At 39.3% G+C, this 18,308-nt stretch overlaps 1 protein-coding gene across 6 annotated transcripts in view; it reads right to left on the bottom strand.

The window, feature by feature from the left end:
• Positions 1–18,308, bottom strand: part of LOC149571210 (uncharacterized) — an 87,738-nt gene that overhangs the window by 28,019 nt on the left and 41,411 nt on the right. Inside the window, exons 1-7 of one of the 6 annotated variants that reach the window (XR_016359780.1) lie at positions 5,584–6,049; positions 5,056–5,505; positions 4,633–4,931; positions 4,107–4,502; positions 3,798–3,997; positions 3,484–3,670; positions 2,617–3,386 (exon numbers count right to left, since the gene is read on the bottom strand). The exons of 2 other annotated variants lie outside the window; for them this stretch is intronic. Coding sequence is in view for 2 of the 4 variants with exons in the window: in XM_089812788.1 (XP_089668914.1) it covers positions 4,633–4,931; positions 5,056–5,420 (664 nt within the window). In the remaining 2 variants the exon portion in view is untranslated. Of the gene's footprint in view, positions 1–2,616; positions 3,387–3,483; positions 3,671–3,797; positions 3,998–4,106; positions 4,503–4,632; positions 4,932–5,055; positions 6,157–18,308 lie in introns of those variants that run through there. 3 more of the 6 variants (XR_016359779.1, XM_089812788.1, XM_089812791.1) reach the window with 3 other exon arrangements.

Below are 18,308 nucleotides of genomic sequence, written 5' to 3'. Positions count from 1 at the left end.
TAAACACTTCCAAGCTTTTTCCTTTGACTTTTCCAGTTATTTTTGTCTTTTGTAACCCGAAGGTTGTTTTGGAACTAGAGCTTCTTCCCACACTTCAAGCTTCGAGTTTTGATGGTACTTCTGGAATCTTTAATTTCCTCCGCATTTTCACCTTTGCAACTTCCCTCTAGCATCATTTGTAAATCAATTATTCTTATTCTTCCTTTGAACTCTGACCATCATGTTTGAACTCTTGTATAAGTCATCTTCCCCCTTTACTTTGATGTTCCAATTTATCTTTCGAACCGCGAATACCATTTGACGACTTGTGGTTTAGTTCTAGGTTGCTAACTTTAAAAACTCTTCCAAGCATTTTCCTTTGACTTTTCTGGTTATTTTTGTCTTTTGTAACCCGAAGGTTGTTTTGGAACTAGAGCTTCTTCCCACACTTCCTTTATTGAGATTACCACTCTGCTTAGTTCCATTTGTTTGCTTGGGCTGATGTAGAGGCGTAGTGGACCCAATTAGCATGTCCATTCAAACAAGGACAAATTCTTCAATCTCTCAATGAGATACAACTCCTCACCTCATTTCTCATCCTCGAAGACACTGTTCCAACTCACTAACAGGATCAATACAAGGATCCCGCAAACTGTCCACCCACTCCTCACACTTCCAATACCTATTAATGGTCAGGGCAAACATTGACCTATTCTCCAAACCTCCATACTCCACTCTTCAGTATCAAACCATTGATCACAATCCTAGTTGTTGATCACATTCAATAACTTATTGATACCATAATCCCTGTTTGCATTCACCATCTCTTCTTGGTCCCCTATGACAGCATAAACACACATCTTGCTCCCCACAAACATTACTTGGATTCCTTTATCCCCTCTAATCCTATCAAACATTCATCATTCAATTATTAAGGCTCCAACATTGCCTAAACAACTATGTCATTACATTCACAATTGCTGCCCCATTCCTTTGGTGACACATAGGGCTTACCATTAATCAAACCCCCTAACCCTTGGGTCTCTAACCCTCATAATGTTATGGACGTTGCCCATGCATCAAACTCCTGACACATCCCCATCCATGGTTCTCCTAACTAAGAACAACATTCAATATACCTATTGTCCAACTATGACAGTCTTAAATATCTCTGCACCCAATCAACAATCTAGCCTTGCACTGGATCACAACCCCCTTCCAATCACTTGGACATTATCTAGTCTTCCAATCTTCTTCCTTACAACTCACAGCCCCAACATATTACTTACCAACAACTATATACAAAGACTCGAACAACTTACCCTGTCACTATCCAAACTATGACAACTTTCTCAGTCCTTTCATAGATCCATTCCACATCCAACCTGTTGCAAGGGTCCCTGCACATTGAGTAGAATACAACACATTCCTTTCCAAAGTACCATATCTTTTTGGGGCCTTATTGCATGTAGACTATTGCAAAGCTCCATTTTGTTAAGTCGCTGTTTACCCTAGTCAGGGATTGGACAATCTTCAATAAAATGCTAATAACTTTGTCAATATATAATGAAAACGACTGAGTCAAAAGCCAAATCAAAGAGGAATCATCCCTCCTTCGAATCCGATGGGATTCAACCATGTTACCACATTTTCTGCCTAGATATGGAATTTGGAATTCAGTTTGTACCAAATTTAGCTTCAGTTCACATTCGATCCAATGGCATCTAACTAAAACATTCTATCTAAATTCTTAAAGTCGGTGTTTGCCCATCTTTCCATCAAATTTCGGCGACTTTTCCCATCCTAGGCGAGTCCGGACAGAATTTGAGTGAATGTGGAGCAAATTTGCATGCCACGTCAGTGTTTTTTATTTTTTTTAAAGCTTTTTTATTTCTTTTTGGGTCTATTCGATGTTTTTAAATGTAAAATAGCATATCTAATTGTATTTTAATATTAAGGTTTCTCAATTTCTAAAGGTTGTGTAGGGCTTACAAACAAAGATAACAAAGTTATCTCTGTGTTGATGAGTAGCGTCGGTCAGATCTCTAAGAACTGCAACTGCACATGTATGTGAATGTATGTTCCACATACATTCACATACATATGCATATCATAGCAAACTCAAAATGCATTTCACTGATCTTGAACTAGTACAGTCATCTAACTAAGATGAATTTCTTGCATACATATACATATTCAAATCAAGCATCATATTCAGTCTAATTGCTGATGGTAAAGATAGTTAGTATTCACTAACTAATCTAATCAAGTTCATAAGGATCAGATTAGTTAGTGAATACTAACTATTACTAATCATGCCTCCTGAAGTTGAAAGATCATAACCGATCTCATTACAACCCTCGAAAATATTAAATATGCAAGATCGATGAAGGAAAGTAAATCATCGAAATCATTAAATGTATTTTACTTCTCCTGCAGATTGATTATACTTACCATACTTGGAAAACTCGCCAAGCCCCCCAAAAGTTTAATCGGGAAAAACTCGGCAATTTTTTAAAAAAAACTCAGGAAAACTCGGGAACCTAAAAAACCGCTGAAATTTAATTTAAATAACATTTATTTTGCAAAATTTAATGAGAAGATGCATCTAATAAGTTAATTAAAGAGAACACAAAAGAAACAAGCAGAGTTTAGATATATATAAATGCATAGTGCGTACAAAATTGCATTCTCATGCGGAATGCTCATGGTAGGAAGCAAAATAGTAAATAGTTTCAATCTGTCAAACCAAAAGTAAATACTAAAAGTCTAAATATATCAATACAATCACATCTTCCTCTTTCCAACTGCACTAGCAGGAAAGCGAGGGGGTCTAGTTCTCAAAGAAGTGCCCCGCACTGGGATAGGGCATGCGCTGCATGACTGTGAACTCTGTGGCTGTGCCTCCTCGCTCGACATCCCTATTGACTGGCTCGACATCCTAGAAGAGGATGTATCTCCTCCTATATGTGGCACTGGTAATGCCTCGTCCTCTGAGCTTGAATCATCATCGTCCTCGTCCTCAATGTCATCCATTGTGAAACGAAAATCAGTTCTAGCATCCCTCTCCATGGCCGACCTCTCCAAATCAGCAATCTCATCTGGTGTAAACAATGGACCTGGCTCTTGTGTTGTCCAATCAGAATAAGGATCTATCTCATCCAGATCAAGTGGACCAGGTAGTGTTGAACTCTGTGCCTTTTTTATGCACAACTTAAGATTATAGTGAACATAAACAAGGTCATTAAGCCATTTTTGAGTCATTTTGTTTCTTTTCTTTGTGTGGAGGAACTCAAATAAGCTCCAATTGCGCTCACAATGGGATGAGCTACAAGGTTGGCATAGGACTCTGAGAGCAAAATTCTTTAAATTAGGGGTATTGCCACCCCAACTTGCCCACCAAGAATCTGCAAAACAAAATATAAAAAGTTATAAAGCAATGAAAAAAGATAATCAAAAACACAACTTATCGATTTGCAAAAGTTTTAGAGTTTGACGCTTTACCTGGTGCTTAAGTAGATCTTGCTCTCTTTGTAGCATAGAAGAGAACAAATTACTCCTCGATTCCACATAGACTTGTTGTTTAGTCACAACAAGGTCTCTCTCCTCTTCATTGGATATCATTCTCTCAATGCATTTAGAGAGACTTTCCATGACCTCTCCATTAGGATCTAAGTAGGAGTCATCAGCCCTAAAACAAATAGAAAATGATATCAAGTCTTACTACACAACCTTAAAAAGTAAAGTAAAATAAAGTCTTAGTAAAATCTCAACTTCAAGGACAATCATAGTACTTGAATATGGGGTTGAGGAAGTACATTGTTGCATGAATGGGTTGGTGGAGCATAGTGTTCCACCTCCTATCAATTATTTCCCAAATGGGGTCAAATCTGAGTCTGTCCCCATGATAGTAATTTCTAACAACCTCTTTGGCCCTACCCATGGCCTTATAAAGACCTCCTATTGGGGATTACTGCCCATCACATATGCGCAAGACTCTAACTAGGGGCATAGACATCTACATTTGAAATTTGAAAAATACAAATTAGTTAATAACATAGTAAGTTATGAATTAATAATAAAACTTGAATCAACTAAAAATATAATGTTTTGATTCTTGAAGTTACCTCCACAATCTCCTTAGCCTTTGCAAAAAAACTAACATCAAAGACTATCTGTGCCACGGCCTCTCCTTCGGGCTTCTTTGAGTAAGATGAAGCAACCCAATCAGCACACACAAACATTTGTTTCAGAGCCAATATGTGGTCAAGAATACTTTGCAACGTCAAGAACACCGTTGCAAACCTTGTCATAGCGGGTCTCACCAAATCTTTGCCTTTAGTGATCTTTCTCATCAAACTGAGAACCCATGGGGGATTGTAGATATATTTGGTGACTCGCCTAGCATCTTCCACAACTAGACTCACCCAATCAAGTTTTCCTATGTCCTCCAAAGGAAGGTCAAGGACGTGTTGCACAAGGTGACCAAAAAAGTGTGGGATGTCTCTCTTGGAGGATTCTACCTAAAAGATTAGTAAAAATCAATAATTAGTTATGAACTTTCCATATTTAGTATTTACATCAAATCCAAATTGAATAATACCATAGCATTACATTCATGATTCATATTGAGCATAAAAAAGCAAAATTTACCAGCTGCCACATATGTTGCTGCATTATTTGTGATTATTTGCACCACATTCTCTACTCTCACCTCCATGACAACATTCTCCAACATTAAAGCTAATGTGTGTGCATTTTTCACTTTGTTGGAGGCATCAACAAATTTCCAAAACACCACATCATCTTTGCAAGCAACCAAGAAATTAATAATGGTTCTACTTCTTCCATCTGTCCACCCATCAGATAAAATGGTGCAGCCATACTTCTTCCACTCTTTCTTTTGGTCTTTTATCAATACTCTTGCCCTACCAACCGCATTGTCAAGCAACCTACAAAATTTAGGTGTAATAAAGTATTAGTAAAAAATAAGAAATAACAATTAAGATATAAAATATAACAATTAATTGAAGTGAATCACAATTATTTACAATTACTAAATAGTAAAATACTAACCTTCCACTCATATCCCTATGATTAGGCGGCTTGTACCCTTTGCCCGATAGTGAAATTGCATTCACCAAATTGAACCAATAGGGACTATAAGCCGCATACATTGGGATATTGTTGAAAAACCAAAAATCAGCTACTGCAATATCAGTTTGCTCATGCAACTCCTTGAACCATCCAGTGCCCTCCAATGATGGTTGTGATCCAGCGGTGTTCCTGGGCACAAAATAACTTCCTATCCCTGATGCGGATGGTGATGAAGAACTAAGAAATGTAGAAGAAGTGGAACTGTAAAAAGAGGCATTTTGTTTGCGAATCTGTGGGCCACGAAGAGATCTTGGTATGTTCTCAAGTGCTTCTTCTTCTTGCATATCAAAAGGAGCTCCTTAGATTCAGCTATGGCTACCCTCATAGCTAATTTCGCCCTCTCCCTATTCAATTCTTTCTCTTCAACAGCTGCAAGTAGGGCATTGATGAATCTTTTTTCTTTGTTAGTTACCTTGAGACAAACATTTGAATCATGTTTCTTTATACCTGCAAGGTGGTATTTGAAGCGGTTTATGCCTCCAGAAATAAGTCTCTCACATGGAATGCATATCACCTTTCCAACATCATTTGGAGCTTCATAGGCATACCGCCATGCCTTATCTCTTGCATTTTTAGGCCGAGTGCCTATATATCTAGATGGGCATAGTGTTTGTGGCCACTCTTCTTACAGGTTTGTCGTGTTTTTTTAATGCTTGATCGCTGCCCTACACATAAATTTATAGAAAAATGAATTAACAAAGTTAGAACAACTAGAGTTTGTTTTTAGAAAATCTTACATATTATTAAAAAAAAATTGCGAAACATATAGCTGAATGGCTTTCAAATGATTCAAACATAGAGTTAAAATGCTTTTAAATGATTTGAAATCATTTACAAACAACAACAAAAACAATAGAAACTATAAAAAGTTTTCAAACCATGATAAAATGAACATATCTGGAAAGAGATTTGTCTTCTAAAACCGGTTAGAATCCTCTAAAATCCACTCAAATCCGCCTTGAATCACTTGCAATCAGCTAAGAATGCCTCCAAACGTTCTTCTCTCCACACCTGAAGGCTCTAGAGAACACAAATGCAACAAACAATGAAAAGAAAATGAGTTTTTTCCCTTTTAAGCCGTCACAAGCCATGGGCCACAAAAACCGCGAGTTTTCCCTTATTACTCGGCGAGTAATCAGTGATTTTTTCCTGTCCCGGTGAGTTTTTGAGGCTGCGAGTAAAATGGCGAAAAACTCGCCGAGCTTAAAAACTAGGCGAGTGTTTGAAACTCACCGAGTACTCGGCGATTTTTCCACCTATGATACTTACAGTTCATTATCATTTGCCACAGCAGATATATTGCTTACATAGTCACAAAGATATATTACTTGCATATTAGATCATTCTCCATTATTGCAGAAAGATGAATCATATCAAGCAAGACATCGACATTGAAAATCAATTTTTAGGAGATCTTACAGCAGATCAGAATTTCTGTAGGAAGAGACTGAACATAGTACAAGGAAATCGGATATATAAATTGGAAATTATAATTGCATTCAAATCATTATTCAATCAATACCTGCAGGAGAAAAGATGCATATCAGATCCTCTTACATACATATATACTGATAAAAACAAAAGAATACACAGTCTGATAGAAGTTTAAATCATTTACATTCTGTTAGGGCTTACAAACAGGGATAACAGTATCTTAAGGTTTCTCAGTTGTGTGCCTGCGTAAAAAGAAGGAAGAAGGCTGTGTAGGGCTTACAAACAGAGATAACACATTCTGTTAGGGCTTACAAACAGGGATAACAGTTTCTAAAGGTTTCTCAGTTGTGTGCCTGGGTAAAAAGACGGAATAAGGCTGTGTAGGGCTTACAAACAGAGATAACAGGGTTACCTGTGTGCATGTATTATTTAAGAATCCGGAGCTATATATATATATATTCAGAACCTGGTTTTATGATTCTTCATGTTCAAGCAATTTCTTCAATGCCTTGTACAATCATCTCTTGTTTCCTGGCAAAGATTATTATAGGCAAATTATGTTTAGCTGAACTCCCAAGGTCACTGAAACCTCATTACTGCACATGGGTAAAATTAGTCATCAGCATGTGTTGTCTTTCATGCTCTTAATGGCTACAATGCATCTGTGACTACTCAATGGCAAATCACCCATGCTAACCATGACACCATAATCGCATCATCTTTACATTGCATTTTAATATTTATTGAAGAGTACTGTGCTGATGTATTTTGTTAGGTTGCTTTAGTATTAGCATAGTAATGTATGAATTTATTTTCTATATATATATATATATCCAAAAAACTTGTATGGACAAACCCAAAATGAATCTGAACCCAACCCAGATAAAAATGGACAAATTTCGAACCCGCTGTAGACACCTAAAAACCTTTAAAAAATAAAGTATTTTTATTTTCTGAAAAAAATTTGATGACATCATCATTAATTAATTTATTTATTTATTTATTTTTATGCCATTAAATCTCTTTATCTTAATTAAAAATATTTAATTAAGGAATCCCTCCCAAAAATGTTTAAATCTTATTTAAACATTATTTCCTTATTTATTAATTATTTAATTAATAAATTGACCAAAAAACCTAAAATAAATAAAAAATTTATTTTTTGCCCAAAACTTGGCCAATTTCCTTAAAACCACTAACCTCTTCCAAAATCTTTTAATCCTTCTTTAATTTTGATTAAAAGCTAATCCCATCATTTCCTACCCCTAATCCCAACTCAAAATATTTAATTAAAATTAAATATTAATTCTCATGTTTATTAAAAAAGTTTTAATAAATATCTCCTCAACCCAAACCCTTGAAATAAATAAAACTTTATTTATTTCCTAAAAATCTAATTTATCCTCATCCTAAGAAGTTCTAGACTCTTCTAGAAAGTCTTCATCCTCATCCTAGGAAATTCTAGACTATTCTAGAAAGTTTTTATCCTCATCCAAAGTCTAGACTCTTCTAGAAGATGTCTTTAAACCTAATCCTAATTCCCTCCTAACCTTGTCACATTCTCTAAACATGGGTTAAAACTTACTAACCCAAGCCAAAGTTAACAAATATCTCCTCCTTCACCCACCTTCATTAAATGCCATCCACTTGCCTATCCCTAAGCTAATCCTAAACCATCATAATCCATCCTCTAATCATTTGCACAAGCCTAAGCAAGCTTAAAACCTTCCTAATCAAGTCCAAGTCGAAATTGCTCTCATCTCCCTCAAAATATCTCAACTATAAAACTTTATGAAGTCCACTAGGCCATAAATGACTCTTCCAAGCCCTTTTATTGCTCTTACAAGCCATTATAAGAGTCTTTATGAAGATTTTATCCCTTGAGCCTCCTTTGTTGACTCATCCTTCCCCTTTTCTCCATCCTCTCACCATGTGACATGTGTCACTCCTTGATTGGTTGTAAGGAAGCACAATCCATGTGCTCTCCTCTCATGCAATCTGAGCCCTCCATGAGCTTTTTCCCATCCTTGCATCTTAGCCCTCAATCCCTCAAGCCTCTTGCCTATAAATTGGATCTTTCCCCTTTGCAAAATAACACAATCCATGAAGTAAAGTCATAATGCCATTTTGAGAAGCCATTTTACATCAAAACCATACACTCACACCCAAATTCCAACTCCATTTGAAGCCCTTTTTGAAGCATAAAGCTTGAGCATACATTCTATCTATTTAGACAAAGCTACTCAACAAGAGAGCTTCTCATTGAGAGAGCCCATTAATGGCTCATATTCTTAATTGAGAGCTCATCTTAGTCTATCTTGAAATTTATGAATTTTGTTTAGTTTGTAAAAATTTTATTTAAATTTGGTTTCTATTAGCATACTAACATTGCTCATATACATTTTGGCACGCCCGGTGGGACCCCGCATGGGTCATCTTCATTAGCTTTTTTAGTCAAGTTTTGTATGTCATTTGCTGATTTTGGCTAATTTTGCTTGTTTTTGTGATTGGTAGGATTGTATAAATTGGTTTTGTAGGTCCACATGAGCATAAAGAAGACAAAGGAACTCATAGTATATCTCACAGTGTTTGCAGATTTTTCAAGCTTATAGGTGAACAAAGAACTTGGAATTCTTCTTCCTCTTCTTGTCTATATTCTTCTTATTCCATCTACTTCTTCTTCTTCTTGTGGAAGATCTTGGCCATTTTTTTTTTTAGGAAGCAAAATCATACACACTTCTTTTTAGTGCTTAAAATGAACCCCCAAATCATACTTAAATCCATTAAAAAATTAAAAATTTGCAAAAAAGAAAAAATCTTTTAACAAGTGAAACTAAACCAATCTAATCATTTGCATCCTTGCAACATCAAGGTTTTAGATGCATTCATGCAAAGTTAAGAACACTTCATTTTTGGGAATTTAAAAAGAACTTCAAGTTTTCATTTCAAAAGGTTCAAAATCAACACTAAGTGCACACTAAAATCTAAATCAAACTCAAAGCATCAATTAAGAATAAAATGAACCTCATTTGCAAATATTTTAAAGTTCTTTTAAAAATCTCATGAAAATTAAGAGTCCTAAATGGTTGCCCAAAATTGTCCTAAAAGCTTTGTTATTTGTTCCAAACAAATGTCTTGTTGCAAAATCTTGAATGTTTCTTAGGTTTTTCATGCATCCAAACAATCTAGGAATATCATTTTTGGGCTTAAAATATGCAAACTAGAACACAAAATCTTGAATGAAAACCAAAGTCCAAAGAGTCACTTTCACTTTTGAGCCCAAAACAATCTTGAATGATCTAAGGTTAAAACAAAGCACTTCAAAGTTCTTAAAACAACACACAAAATCTCAATCTTGAATGCTCAAAGGAAAAAAACTTGAATGTTTAATCACTTGTCTTTGAATGCATGTTGCTAAAATCACTCTTGAGTGCCATGGATTAAAATCAAGTTTGTTTTTTTTATGAATGCATGATTAAAACAACAAATCCAATCTTGAATGCCAAGGATCAATTAACTATTGCAATATCAAACACTTCATTTGGAGCTTCTAAAATTGAAACAAACAAATCTCTTTTCCACATACAATTTAGGTAAAGTTTGATTTTTGGACATTTAAGAAACTTTGTTAAGTTAAATACAAATTTACAAAAATCAATTTGAGTAGTTCCTAGGACTCACCTCTTTTTTAATCACCCATCAATTCAACCATTGGTTGCAATCTCAGCGTCATTTATGAGGATGGGTCTACTTGAAAAAAGTGTTAAATGTTCCACAGTCTAACTCACTCACTTGGTCTTTGAACGTTTGCTTTAACTTTATCAAAAATTTAGATTAAATCGATCACACTTCAAGTTTGGGCACTAAAATTGAACAACTATTGACGTGGAGGGCCTCCGGGCGCGCGCTTGACAAATCGAGTCTCACACATCTTTGCTTTGGGCTTAAAACAAAATCACACCAACTCTTGAATGCTTTAAAGGAAATTAATCGATACTTGACGTGGAGGGCCTCCGGGCGCGCGAGTTTGCTTTTGTTGACCCTAACTCTTCTTCTTGTTTGCATTCTTCGATCGATTTACTTTTGTTGGCGCTTCAAGTTGGAATTGAACATTGTCTCTTAAACATGAGTGCTTGCAAAGTCTAGATTAGCACACATAAGAGTCAGTTGGTAAAAGAACAAGCGTGTTTTTTTTTAGCTCAAGGTCATCCAAGTCTTCTCTCCCCTTGTCGTCTTTCGAGGCCATCTTGGGTGCATAAGATTAGGATCCAAAACCTTGTTTCTTTTTAGGAGGCTTGCTTGGGGATTTCATCACCCCTTGGATGACCTCAACTCCTGCGTTCCGGCGGAGTATAAGAACCGGGAGGTGAATCGAAAGACACCTCTCTTGGGATCAAGATTTTGTCACTCGGGCTAAGCCTCAAGGAACTTTATACCCTTGAGAAGTGAAAGAGGAGAAGTGAGTTACCGCTCCTCTCAGCTGTGTGACATCTTTTTGGTTTCATCTACGGATTTGGGCCTCACGTACCTTGGGTATATCGAGGACTCCCTAACTAAACCAACTGTCAGCCTTGTAGACAACCATCTAGGATGTTAATGTGCTTGAAGTGACTGATCAAAACATTTGTAGAACACACACACTCCTTGGCGCAAGTATCACATTCTGGGAATCAAAACTTCTATCTGGTTGTTTCTATCTATTGCTTGGTCTTTTACTTATTAAATGAATGTTTGCCAAACTTGGTCAATCCTAGCTTAGGATACACTTAGCGTAGTCACTGCCTATTCCAAAAGTTGAACAAGTTGAAGCAAAATAACCGAGGTCTCTCAAAGCCAAGCAGATTCAAGAATTGATGTCAGAGCAACCCAAACCCAAACAGAAGTTTCACAAAGTTAAACTCAAACCATCTCAGGCACACCAAGAACTTTCAGCCAAGAGAAAGGAACTAACACCAAGTCCTCGAATTGCCAAACTCCACAAAGCAGAGGATAAAGCTGCCAACGAAGTACTTCAAGAGGCCTGGTTAGAGTGCACCATCAAATTTAGCCAACATCCAGGAGTTAATCCTACTTATGCCTTACCAACTAGGCATGATTTCTATGATTAGACACCCTTGTTTCTCCACACCTTCTTGGATAAGCTTCACCTTAGAGTCATCTTTGTAGAAAAGTCAGCCATCTTAGGTTATCCCCTTAAGCATTATTAGCTCATCCATCTCATTTAGGACCAAACCATCTAGCCAGCAATCCAAAGTCTTCACATCCAAGCTTTCAAAAATTGTTGTCACCTTGCTAAAAGTTTGTCATTCCTAAAATCTTTCAAAACCACCAATCTCACCAAGGTTATCCCTTTGACAAAGCTTTGTCTAGGGTAATCTAGCTTTGCCACTTGTTATCCCTCATCACCTTGAGCTAAAGGTTGGGATACACAAGTGGTCAATCTCGTGTTCTTCCTAAAGGATCATCAGTCTATCCTTAAGTTGACACAATCACCACCAAGCTTGCACATAGGAAAGCAAACCTTTTGTGCTTTGGCAACATATCTTTGAAGTTAGAATCCCCAACCCAATCCTCCTTAGGTTTTGCCATATAGCTTTGTCTCAACCTAGGAAATTATTTGCATAGAAAAAGCCTTCCTCCCTTTTGCATCCACCAGCATTTGTTGCATCTCATCCCTAGGAGCATTTTTCATGCCACCCGTCACTCGCTTAGCCAAGAAGAAAGAAACAATGGAGCCCTATCATTTGGACCAAACAGCCTCACCCCCCTTGAGCACTCAGTCATCCTTCAGCCCAGAGAAAGCTATGCCATCATCTACTGACATTGAAGCTTTCATGAACCAACCAGGAAATGCAGTATTGGTAAATGCCATTATAGACAAGAACAAAGAGACAATAATGGCTAATTTTCGAAGGGACAATGTAGGAACCTTTGACTTTGGAAGACTCCCTCCATTATCAGATCCATCTCACCCGTTGTTTGGGCAGCTACCACCACCCATAGGCTCTTATGATCCAAATTATCCTCAATATATGCCAAAAGAAGAGCCTCCAGCCAATCCATATGATCCAACAGACCCAAACATACCATCATCCACCCAAGTTGAAATCTCCATGCCGCAAGCCAACCCAGCCACCACCACTCCATCCTTGGTTCATACCTCTCCGCTCCAAACTCCCTTTACCCAAAACACCTCACCGTTCACCCCCTTCACTATTGTTGCTGCTGCTCCCCAACCCAACCTTCCAAATCCACCCATCTCCCAAATCAGTGCTAGCATCTTTGGCCAACCTCAGCAATATACAACAGGGATGCCCCCCATGGGGCCAAGTAATCAACCTTTCATCACCCCCAGCTTGTTCACCACAGCCCAAAGCACAATCCCATCATTTCCATTAGGTCTTGGAAGCTCAATGCCATCAGCCACAAATCCACAAGCTACTACCCTCACTCCACAAAGCTATCAAACCCCACAAGCTACTACCAATGTTCTACCTAGCTCTCAAGTGACCCAAGCTCCCACCACCACTCTACCAAGCTTCCAAATCCGGCCACCAAGCTATCAAACCCCATCAATTCCATTTCCTAGCTTTCAATTCCCACCACCTCCACCACCAATCCATTACCTCCTATTACCAACTACTTTTCAATGCCACTTCTAGGAGGTAACCCACCAATCCAGCCAACCACCAATTATTTGCAGGTACCATCCCAAATGGGGGCGCAGCCCACATACCTTGGTCAAACCCCACAAGCCCCCCGATCCTTTCCCCAAGCTTCACAACCATCTTATACCTTACCTCCACAAAGCCATTCATTTATCCCACAGCCAGCTTATGTTCCTCAATCCCAACCTCAAATCCCATATCAACAGCAAGCCTCGCAGCACATGCAGCAATATGCGCCACATCCCCCTCAACAACCCGTCATCCACCATGCAGCTGCCCAAACAATGTACAATCCCTATCAGCAAATCCCTCACAGCCACCCATATTCAGTGGCCCCATCTAGCGCATAGCTACCTCAAGGCACTCCTACATTGGGGGCACCCCAGCCATCACCTATCAATTCAGAATGGGAGCAAATGAAGACAGCTCTGAAAGCCATCCAAGAAGGGAATGATCCGAAGACATTCAAGTTTGAGAATGTGTGTCCTTACCCATTTGACAGAGCCATTACCATGACACCATTTCCCAAACACTTTGAGGTACCCAAATTTGACAAATTCAGAGGAAAAGGACACCCTATCACACATATCAAAGAATTTTACATGCATTGCCAGGACGTAGCATACAATGATGTCTTCCTCTTGCGCCTTTTTCCCAAAAGCTTGGTTGGACCAGCTCTTGAATGGTTTTATAGAATCCCCTATGGCACAATTAAAAACTTTGCTGAATTATTTGAGGCATTCGTAGCCCAATATGCCCATCTTGTTGAAATAGAGCTATCAATAGTTGACCTTGTCCACACTAAGCAAAAAGGTGGAGAAAGCCTTGCTGAATACCTGCAAAGATGACAAACCCTTACCACCCGCATATCCTGCACGTTGCCAGAGCACCATGTGGTGAAAATGTTTATTGATAATGCCCATCCCAGCTTGGCTCACCACATGACCATGAACTATTTGCAGACCTATAAAGATATCAAAGAGAAAAGAATGATCCTTGAGCAAGGACTCATTAAAGATGGTGTGGTCAAGATTTACAAAGAGGCCAACCAAAATCAATCACATTCCAATGACAAGTCTAGATATTGGAACAAAAACAAGCACGTTGCAACAGATGGCGTCACTAACACCAGACATGTGAATATTGTTGGTCCTTCTCACAACCAGTCCAACCCACCATATCAACCAAACAATCAACAAGCTATCAACTACCAACAACAAAATAACCAAAGCTATCAAAACCACAATCCAAGACCCAACTTCCAAGGGTCTAGCAATCAAGCTAATGCCATCAATGTAGCTGCAGGACAAAAGCCTAGATTTCAACCTACACCTAGAAACTATACACCCCTTGGTGAGCCATTGGATGTCATTTTTGAGAAATTAGTCAAGGAAAACCTCATCAAATTTCCTCCTACCCAGCAAATTGACCCAAGCCAATCCAAAGCTGCATGGTACAAAGACAATGAGTACTGCAAATTTCATAAGGTAAAAGGTCACACTACCCTCAGATGCATGAAACTGAAAAACTATGTGCAGGACCTCATTGATCGGAAGGAAATCACTGTTGGTGCCCAAACCTCTCCCAATGCAGGCTTACAAATCTATCAAAATGCTTTTCCTCCTCACAACAATCAAAACCCTGGAAAAGCACCTATCCAAACCAACAACAACAACACCAACAACCGTCAGCCAAACCAACAGCATGGGAAGAACAATGACCACACTTCATCCTAGACTATGGTAGCCTTATAGGTTATATATCCGAGAAAGAGCCTTCTGTCAATGTTATCAATATCCAAGGACCAAACAATGAGTGTGCAGTCACCACTCGAAGAGCCCGATTTAACATCGCAGGCCCACCCGTTTCACCAGCACCATTAGCTCCATCAAAAAGCCAGTACAATATCTTGGAACACCTTGGGAACATGCTAGCCCAAATCTCCATTTTAGACCTTCTTCGCACTAGTCCTGTGTACAAGAACATGCTTGACAGTGCTCTCATAGAATCCCGTGTCCCTTCTGATATCAATGCTACTGATTTTCGTAATCTTGTTGGACACCTTTCATCCTCATGTGCCCTATCATTCAAACCCACCGACATACCCGTGGTCGAGCCAGATCACACCCTTCCGCTTCGCATAGCCATCATGGTATCCAATTTTGCCGTGAAAAGAGTAATGATAGATAATGGATCAGCCTTGAATATTTGCACTCTAAAATTCATAAAACAAGCTGGGTATACTGAAGCAGATATCATCAGTGAGGTTATCACCATCAAAGCTTATGACAACTTGGAAAGAACCACAGAAGGAACTATTTTGTTGCCAATCAAGGTTGGGCCAGTCATCCAAGAAACACTCTGCCATGTTATTGATCTAAACCTACCATTCAACATCCCCCTCGGTCGCCCATGGATTCATGCCATGAAAGCCGTTCCATCCACTTACCATCAGTGCGTCAAATTTCCGCATCAAGGCACTGAGGTAACCATCCATGCCGATCCAGAACCCTTTGCTTACTGCAATGCGGTTGAAGCTTCATATACAAACCATTGCCCTGGAATTGATATCGGCACATCCATCGCCAGCTCATCCCACACTTGTAATGACCCAGAAACCATCCTCGCCTCTACCCTGTCTATCATGAAGATCAATAACAAGGGCTGTGGAGAGTATAGTCTGTCGGATGCATTTGTTGTCGGGGCACTGCCACTTGATCCACATGCCCATGGACGACCGACATATCACAAAGCTAAGGAGATTCCACCTCCTCGATACAAACAGTTTGGCCCAACAACCTTTGTATCCTCGAAAATCCCTCTTCATGAGGAGCTCACTCCAAATATCAACAATTGGTTACATAAGGATGCACCTCAAAGGAATCAGGCACGCCTTGATCAATTCAGCCAAAAGTATCCCCAAGAACATAAGCTCATCACTGACAAATGGAACTATCAAGGTGGTGGTCTAGGACCAGAAGAAAGAGGCATGCAGTGCCCCATCGACGCACACAAGTGGGAATCGAAGTCAGGTCTTGGCTTTGGCATACCCACAACTGAGGGCACCAATACGAACGGTCACGTTTTTTGAACATTCACCGCGACCTTGTCGAAATCGAAGACATTCCTGAAGAAGTTGAAAAGAGAGCCTACGACGATATCCTAGACCAAATCTCCCTCGGAGACTCTGTTCTCCAAGAACTATCCATCCACCTCATTGACCTACCACTCGCCCATCCACAACTCATAGATTGGGACCAACCAAGCATCATACACATTGATGAGTTCACATCAGAGGAAGCGCTTCTAAGATTCATGGGAGCTGAAACACCTCACAAGAAAACAAAGCCAGATTCTGCCTATATCTACAAGCTAGATCCCAAGGGGTATTTTGGAGAAAATCCCCAACCTAGTTCCGATACACCCAAAACTAGAACTAAGGTGAATCTGAGACTAGCTAAGGTAGCGAAGAGAACCCCTCAGCAAGAACATCCAGAGCCACAAGCAGAACATGAGGATTTAGCATTACCTCCTCAAGATAATCGACCAGAGATATCTTCTATTCTAATTGAGGATACTAGGGAAGTCAACATCGGTTCTTCAGAGATCCCTAGGCTTGTTCACATTGTTGCATCCCTATCACAAGACCAAGCTGATCTCCTCTTTGAGGTCTTAAGAGAGAACATTGGCCGATTTGCATGGTCATATCAAGACATGCCAGGGCTTGATCCAAAGCTTGTAGTTCATCATCTTGCAGTCAATCCACAGATCAAGCCCGTCAGACAAAAGCTTAGAAAAATGCACCCCAAGGTGGCATTACTAGTCAAAGCTGAGTTAGAAAGAATGTTAGCTACTAAGGTTATCCGACCTATCGACTATTCAGAGTGGATCTCCAACATGGTCCCCATCACTAAGCCTTCTGGTGACATCAGAATCTGCACTGATTTCAGAGATCTTAACAAAGCTTGTCCAAAAGATGATTTTCCCTTGCCCAACATAGATATGATTGTAGATCTTACAGCTGGACATGAAATTTTGTCCCTCATGGATGGATTTTCTGGGTATAATCAAATCAAGATTGCAGAAGAGGATCAACATAAGACAGCATTCACTACCCCTTGGGGAACCTTTTGCTACAACATGATGCCTTTTGGCCTAAAGCATGCTGGGGCTACCTATCAAAGAGCTATGACAGCCATCTTTCATGATCTCATCCATAGCATTTTGGAGGATTATGTGGATGATATCTTGGTCAAATCTCATACCTTCATGGATCATCTTGCTGACCTGCAGAAAGTCTTTGACAAGTTCGCCAAATATCATCTCATGCTGAATCCCAAGAAGTGTGTCTTTGGGGTCACATCTGGCAAGCTTCTAGGCTTTATAGTGTCTAAACGAGGTATAGAGATCGACCTGAAGAAGGTCAAGGCTATCTTAGACATGCCTCCTCCCCAGACACTACGACAGCTTCGCTCTCTTCAGGGAAAGCTTCAATCTGTCCGGCGCTTCATCTCCCAGCTTGCAGATAAGTGTACACCATTTTCACATTTACTAAAGAAAGATGAGAACTTCAAGTGGGATCCTTTATGTCAACGCAGCTTCGATCAGCTCAAGCAGTATCTCACCAATCCCCCTATCTTGGTTCCACCAGTTCCTAGTCGTCCCCTAATTTTGTACATATCAGCAACGCCTACTGCTCTAGGGGCACTTCTAGCACAGCTCGATGACTACGGCAGACAAAGAGCCATCTACTACATCAGTAGAACCCTAGTTGGTTATGAACTCAATTATACTCCTATGGAAAAAGCTTGTTTGGCAGTTGTTTTCTCAACTCAAAAGCTTCGCCATTACATGCTAAGTCATACCATCCAACTAGTCTCCAAGATTGACCCTCTCAAGTATATGCTCTCCAGAACAGCACTTACAGGCCGTTTGGCCAAATGGGTTATGCTCCTTAGCGAATTTGACATCCAGTATATGGACAGAAAGGCAATCAAAGGGCAAGCTATAGCAGATCACCTAGCTAATGCACCTCTAATAGATGCTTATCCGTTGATCACAGAATTTCCA

This window comes from Cupressus sempervirens, chromosome 2 (genome assembly GCF_028749045.1).
Source record: "Cupressus sempervirens isolate cs-2001-9-10 chromosome 2, ASM2874904v1, whole genome shotgun sequence".
Taxonomy (NCBI): Eukaryota; Viridiplantae; Streptophyta; class Pinopsida; order Cupressales; family Cupressaceae; genus Cupressus; species Cupressus sempervirens.
This window is presented reverse-complemented; position numbering and strand designations above follow the sequence as displayed.